Here is a 7870-nt window from a genome sequence, read left to right as displayed (position 1 = left end):
ATAATGAAGCAACACGATACACTTCAAACGCACTGTCGTCCGATGCGTTACCTTCTGAATTGCAGTCCTCCGGCTGAGACGCTGCTGCCGACGCTAGACTGTCCTTTGCGGAAGATGATTATGGTAATAATAATTTCACGATGCAATCATAAAACCCGGTTCACCCGGAGTCGTTCACTGTTGATTAGGCTGCGTGGATCGATGCCAGGTCGGAGCAGTTTCCTTCCGAATGAGCTTATGTCCTTATGGTTGACGTGGTTTGGAAAGGGTTTTCGTTCCCTAGTTTTTTTTCGCCCACTGGCTGCACCGGCGTTCACTAATTAAACGAAACTCAGGCGAACGAGTTGATGCTGGGAAGAGTAAACACTCGCAGCGGTTGGTCAAAGTTAATCAGCACCTCAAACAGCCTGGTGTTGACTTGCCAGTCAAATAAAGACTCGAGAACCGGGTAACACGACAGGTTCAAACCGGTGACCGAACAAACAAAACACAAATGCACAAACACTATTCAGCACTAACAAACAATTAGTTGTCTCTAGCAAAACGAGTCATTTTTCCTCTTAAGCCGACGGGAAGTTTGTTTCACACAATTTAAATTAATTTTTCTGTAAGAAGTGAACCCCCGATCTCTTCTAAGCGCAACGAACTCTCCAACGACGTCCGGGAACGATCTATTATCGGCGGCTGCAACCAACGAGTGTGCGATAACGAATGATAGCGGCCGACAACATTGCCGCCTCATTTATATACTTTATCGTCTCGGGAAAGCTTTTTCCGCTTTCACTTCGGTTCCGGGACTGAACTCTCTCTCTCCCTTGAAAGCATCCGCCGTGGAAAACTGAGAGAGAGAAAGAGTGGCCGACAGAAATGAACCGGAGTAGCGTCCCGGTTGGATACATTTAACGAGATTTTCCTCGTTCTTGCTCGCCATTTTCCGGCATGGGAAGGACGGTGAACTTTTCATTCTGCTAGCAAAATTTATCTTGTGTAGGTCATCCAAATGTTTGAGATTTGATGGCACTGAGATGGAGAAAAGACAACCGACAGCGAGAGAAATGTTAGAAGGAGATGAAATGTGGGAAAAATGCCAGATTATAGCATTATTGCCATGGAGTACTTTTTAAGGATTTATCACAAAGTAAAATTTTTCGTGTATTAGTGAACATGGGGGAAGGTTTTGTAATTGTAAATCCTTCCCTTCTTAGAGCGCTCTTTTCCGATAAATTTTCCTTCACTTCCGATTGACATGTTTGTAACGTATCCTCGGTCTTTTTTGCAAATTAAATCTCGAGCGCCACGATGGTTATGATTTATCACCATACAAACGCACTTGTCTGTACGTTCCCTGGCGGGATATTATCGGCAGATAAAGCAAAGCGCTGTCATGTCAAAATACATCAGCTTTTTGGGAGGGTTGAAGGAGGCGGAAAACGACAAACTGGCAGCGCGGGAAGGAGCAACAAGAGATTTGCAATGTTGTTGGGGTAGGCGAGTGAAATCAACCGCAAAGAGATTGCGCTGGGAGGATGAGAAGACAAATAACAGAGCGCCGAATAATACTATCATCAGACAGATATTCGTTCGGTGGAGTAGCAGCAGTAGTAGTAGTAGTAGTAGTAATGCCGAAAGCTTGCCATTGGCAACGGGAACGAGCCCCTCGCGTGAGCTGTCCGATGAAAAGCCTAGTGATATCCGTCGGGAAAAGCTGTCAATTGGTATACCGATGCTGGGGGAAGGAGCGGAAAATCGAAGGTACAAAGAGAGCAGGGGGAAAACTGGGCGTATTAGACTCCCATTAGTTGTAGCGGGAGTTTTACGTAGCGTAAAAAATAGAGCTCGGCACCGATGCCATCTAGTAGGCAATTTTTAATTTTTGTAGCATCCCCGCGATGCGAAGTTGCATCGCACGAAGGCTTAAGATAGGCTTAAGATTTGCTTAAAGGAAGTTAGAATCTTAAGCCTATTTTGAGTGACCGTGCGAGTGAATATGAGTTACCTTGATGAACTTCCCCATCCCCGATCTTGAAATGTCATCAATCCCTTCGGAAACGAACACAACACCAGTCGTAAATTCACAACAGAATTATTTATTTCTCACACCAACTTACATTCTATAAGCTTTACAATTCTTTTCACTTTATTTATCTGAAAACAGAAAAATATACGAGATTTATTATTCTGTTTGACGATTTTTCACGTTCACGTACTTACCCGATGCGGTACGGCTAGAACTTGGTTGTAGGTTTTTGTAGTGCTTTACACGGCTGATATGGCCTTTACTTACCGTTTTAACATTCTTCCCACTAAATACACATGTTACAATCACCTCTAATCTAGATTTTCTTCATTTAAATTGGTTTTAATTTGCTTAATTTTGCAAAGGCTGCCTGCACTTCCACTTACAACGAATGAAAACAACAAACTGCAGAGCCGGCTGAGATGTCAAATTATATGGCGAGGACTCTATGTTGTTGCACGATGAGCAAGTTTGTGGACATGCGGGGTAGCATACATAGTGGAAACATGGAGAAACGGGTGGAATCTGAGTGAACTGAGTGATTTTGTTCAGCCGGGATGTTTGAAGATACAATAAAATTCAAACGAAATTTAAAACTGTTTTGTTGAATTGCATTTAATCTTGGGCTTTCTTTTATTGTCAAACATCTGTAAAAAAATTGGGACATTTATTGTTTGTTTCAGTTGATTAATCAATCGTCAAGAACAGGCATTCTAAATAATAACTACCATGCTTAATGAATCCGTTAATTGCAACGGCTTCAGAAGAGGTGTTGAATTTATATAATTCCTCCTAATACCATGTATCAAATTTGTCGCTTGAGGACACTAGTTCAGCATTCGTCTCGTCGCCATCGTTTACTTACGCACTTCAGGGAAAACAGCGAGAGATAACACGAGGCACTGGAAGCTGCAAGGCAACAAGTGGAAAGGCATCTCCAAGCGAGAAGCGAGAGAAGAGTGATGCAATCGAAGCAATCGCCCAAGCGTTGACAGCTCCGAACTCTGGTTCTGGCTTTTAATCATCGGAAAACGATCCCATTGCGGGCGCTCGTCGCTTTCCATCACGTGCCTCCAGCTCCCAACCCCCGGATTCCGTTCCTTGGAAATTTTCCACGTTCACTCTCGTCTATCGTACGGCATATATATGTGTTTGTGTGTGTTCATAATGCTAATGCGTGCCAAGTTTTCCACCGTAACTCCCGCACGAGACTGCGGGAAATCTGTCAAAGTTGCTCCCCGCACGCTCCGCTGGTGTCACTCCGTTTGATGTGGTGATGAAAATGGGCATCCCGACAAACACTTACAGACGTTCCTAAACAACTCCTCGCAATGCCCAGCCCCAACGCGCAACAAGTGTTGGGTGAGGCGCGAACATTGCATGGGGGTGAGGATTTTGGGAAATTTACGTCAGTCTTTTGACGATTTTTTAGACATTTGGTACGCGATTGCCAAATCTGTTGCATGTTTTGAATCTATAATGCACTAAGTCGTTATTGATCAGGGAGAATTTGAGGCCGATAAATTCCACCAGCATTCCAGAGACGGAAAATGTTGTTACAATCATCAAACCATGTGCGAACTGGACATGCCCATTTCGACATCTAATTCAATTGGGAAACTGAAAGGTCATTGGGTTCGAGCAGTACACCGCACAAGCCAAAACATATCGAATGGAAATAATTCTTCGTTCCAAGAAAAACGGCATCTTCACCTTTTCCTCCAAACACTCGATCGCATCCTTTTTTTCCCGTATCCAGGAGACTGCGCGTACTTTTCCTTTTGGGCACAAACGGAACGCCTCGTTTGGGGGAAAATGTCAAACCATCTTTTAAAGTGTTTTCCCGCGACCCGCGAGGAGGATTCGCTTAATGCCGCGATACAACACTCGACCGTGCACAAAAGCGAACCAATCGAAGATGGAAAACCGTACGGCGCCGATATTTCCCGGGAAAAGCTGTCGTGTTTCCGTGAACATTAAGGTTTTATGAGCAGAGGTAAAGGTTATTCCCACCAATCAGCCCGCCGTGGTAATTGTTTAATGTTTGGTGGAAAATTGTGCACGGTAGCGTGATAATCTTCAATCATAATGTAGATCAAACGAACTGTTTAACATGTTTCACGACACCAGGGAATACGTTGTGATGTCTGGGCTCTTAAAGTGTTCAATTTTAAAGGTAACCTATCCGATTAACCATCCCTACGAATTCAAGCACCCGATGGAAGCGGCGTCCAAGGAACCCAGGCAATAAAAATCCCTCTTGCAAACATTCCTGTTCGCTCAAGCAAGTTGAGGAAGAAAGAAAAAGTGAACTGAACTTGAAGGGCTCATGGGTAATCCAATAATCCTGAGCGTACAAAAACAAATCGGGAATGCTCGAAATATTTATTTCGGCTCGGATTAAAGAAGACAAACAACACGTTTGCGTTTCCACGCCAGAAGTGGAATAAGAAAGAAGTTGTAGACAGATTCACAACAACCGACAAGATGATTTCAACAGACAAGTTTAAACGCACCGCGAAAAGTGAAAGAACTTTATCGACAGCTTATCGATCGCAATAAAGCAGACTCCAGGAAAATAATTAGCCCAACATGCATGCCGTTGGCGAAGCAGGTTTTCAAATCGTTTCCCCTTTTTTGCATCTTTGCCAGCGTTTGTCTTAGTTTTGTGGCATCAAGAACAACTGAGAACAACGTGCGCAGGGATGCCGAAAACTAATACATGCGGAAGGCCAAATTATCATCTAACGCAACTCTTGAGTATAAAAGAATGCACCCAAAATGTGCATCGTTGCATTCGCCGTCGGTCGGTGAACTTGTTCGGAGACGTCACTCGCCAGTGCTGAGTTTATTTTTAAACGGTTTTAGTTTTTAGCAAGTGAAGTGAATTTTTGTTGGGTTTTTCAAAGGATCTCCTGTTCAATAATTTCTTAGAATGAAGACCTTATCGGTGGTGTGTTTTGGGGTGATATTGGTGGGGCTTTTCAATAATTCTGCAGCTCTTCTTGGAAGCGTCAGCTTAGATTACGATACGGTTATAAACTTCCTTATCTATGATTGGTAGGTTGAGAAGTATTTTGGCCAGAATTGGAACCAACGCTGTGTGCGCTGTTTGAAGACTTGTACGTTGTCTCTGTAATCTCAGGAACAAGAACACCTTTGCCGATCATGGCACCCTGGAGACGAACTTCGATGCGTTCGGCTGCAAAGCGACCGATCCGTTCGTGGTGATCGTACACGGCTGGACGGAGGGTTGCAGCAAAACGCAGTGGGTCCGGGAGATGCTCAACAACTTCGTCCTCAAGCGGAAGGGCTGCATCATGTGCCTCAACTACGCCACCATCGCGGCCATGGAATACACCAAAGCCGTAGAGCAAATGGACGCCATCGCGCGCACGTTGGAGAAGAAACTACGCCAACTGTTCGCCTTCGGGATGGCGCCAGCGAATGGCATGCTGTTCGCGTTCAGCTTAGGAACCCACGTCGCCTTCCAGGCGGGCCGCAACCTGGGCACGCAAAAGCTGGCCCGAATCGATGGTGAGAGAGTCCTGCCGGACGGAACAGGTTTTGCGACTTCGTAATTCGTCATTCTTCTTCTGCAGCCTGTGATGCGGCGTGGCTGGGATTTGACCAGAACTCTACATACAGCAGTCTGAGCGTGATGGATTCGGCCACCAGCGTACAGTGCATCCACACCAGCACCGACTTCGGCACGCAGAGGCGCGTCTGTCACAAGGACTGGCAGATGGGTTACTGCGGATGGTTCCAGTTCGCCGCCGGCACGAAGACTTCGCATGGTCTCTGCCCGGAGTTCTACAATGCCGCGTTTTGGTTCGACTTTCCGGCTATCTCCAACCCGTACTATTGCCCCACCACGCGCGCCGTTAGCTCCTGGCCGTCCGGGTTTAAGATGGGTTACTACATGCCTCAGACGTGAGTTTTGGGTGGATTTAAGAATCGCAGATTAAACCTCATGTTGTTTCAATCCTTCTTTTCTTCCATTTGATTCCAGCTCTTTCGTAGGAGATTTGTTCGCGAGAACTTCAACGCAGTATCCGTACAACTGATCCCACAGAATTTGACACAGAATCAAGGAAGAAGATATAAATCGAATTTGAAATACACTTAATCATCAATGGAAAAGCGGGCGCATAATAATAATAATAATCTCATCAACATGCTCTGTAATTAATGTGACTCATTTCAGCGAACAAGAACAATTGAGAAAAAAAAGTGTACCGAAATACATACCACGCAACCGTAGGCAGAAGATCGTACGTCATAGTCGATAAGTTGCCCGACTAAATGAACGATATAATCGACATGGCATTGGCGTCATAGTAAGACTTTCCATGCATACCAGACGCCGAACACGTGTGTGATACATGAGTACACGCTTTCTGATGGCGTCATCAAGTGGAATCTTACACAACTAATTTCGAGAAGAAAGCTTAACACCAGGATAGTAAGAATTTTACAGCAGTTGCAATTAATCCCTCAATAAACTTGAAATGATAAACTAAGCTGAACTAAAAATTTCAAATCTAAAACAAGAAAAACTTACTATAGATAGTTCAGCAAAATAATAAGTACAATTAAAATGAAAATGTTGAGAAAACAAGTAAACCATGATAGGAAAAAAACAGGACTCCTGACTCCTTTTCCCGTGTCCTGCATTGCCGTGTAGCGAACAAGGGTCGCATTTCAATACACGTTTTTCCTAGTGGATTCGTGAAGCACGCGACGATTCGCACCACGGCATGTAACTGACATGTAGCGACTAGCGACTTGGACACGAGTTTGCGGCTTTGCTGCCATCGGAGAATGGGATTATCGGTGATAAACCGTGGAATGGGACAAAATGGAAACATATCCCGGCAGTTTGCGCGTGCCACCACCGTTGCCTGTCCGGAAGATTGTCTCCCGTTTAATCTCCTTTCATCGTCCTTTTATTACCCTCTTTTCGCGCGCTGAAACTGATGGATCCCCTCGGTGTACTTATGGCACGGCAACGTGAACTCTATCCCGTGACGGGACTCGTGATTTATCTCACCAATATGTCTCGCCCTGCATTGGAAGCTGGATGAGGGAAACATTTTCCCATGTAAAAGCGTTGAACCCACCTGGTTACGCATGTTGAATATTTGAACATAAAAATTTCAACCTATTGCGCAAGAATTATTGCCGGTTCCAATGATTTTTTTGGAGCATCTGCACGATTAAAAAGGAAACAGAATATTGATTCAAGAATGTTCCATTGATAAGGATGAATGAAATTTCTTCGTCCCGCTGAACTCAACCGTTTCAAAACACCCTACGTTAATCATGTCCTCTATTTTGAGTCTCTCCACGCCGGACCGGAAGCTGATTTGGCTTGGCCGTGCTCTTTGGCATTTATTTTCGCCAACCCTCTCTGAGAAAGTGTCGTGAATCAACAGATGGTTGTAGATAAAAATGTCCGTCGCGGAATGGCCTTTCGTCGCTGGCACCGGATATTAGGTCCATCATTTCAATTTTCAGCCCATTCATCAGGCAAACGTCCCACGTTGGGAAGGTTGTTTTTCTTAGCCGGACCTTGGATGGATAAACATTTCTTTTCGGAGAATACGCTTTAACCGAACCTTCGCCAGAATGTTCTATTTTGGATCCCATTTAAATACAACTGGACTACTCCATTTTCCTGGCGAGATGTTCCAAAAGGTGTTCAAATAGAAAACCGATAAAATAGGTGTTAACAAACAAGGCACAACACAAACGAAACCAATTGAGGCAACCTTGTCTTAATTTCCCCCAAGGTCAACGTTTCGACTCGCGCGCTCGAAACCGGAATAACTCACGCAACACAACGTGGAT

The 7870-nt window shown here is 44.7% G+C and overlaps 1 protein-coding gene across 1 annotated transcript; it reads left to right on the top strand.

Moving 5' to 3' along the window:
* Positions 1-1384: 1384 nt before the first annotated feature.
* Positions 1385-6084, top strand: LOC131294735 (pancreatic lipase-related protein 2-like). The gene is made up of 5 exons (XM_058322780.1): positions 1385-1715; positions 5017-5077; positions 5163-5554; positions 5620-5950; positions 6030-6084. Exons 1-5 carry the CDS (start codon positions 1385-1387, stop codon positions 6082-6084), a joined length of 1170 nt encoding a protein of 389 aa, XP_058178763.1.
* The last annotated feature ends 1786 nt before the right edge of the window (positions 6085-7870 follow it).

Source organism: Anopheles ziemanni, chromosome 2 (assembly GCF_943734765.1).
Source record: "Anopheles ziemanni chromosome 2, idAnoZiCoDA_A2_x.2, whole genome shotgun sequence".
NCBI classification, from domain to species: domain Eukaryota; kingdom Metazoa; phylum Arthropoda; class Insecta; order Diptera; family Culicidae; genus Anopheles; species Anopheles ziemanni.
Note: the sequence above shows the minus strand (reverse complement) of the source record. Positions and strands in the feature narration are given on the sequence as shown.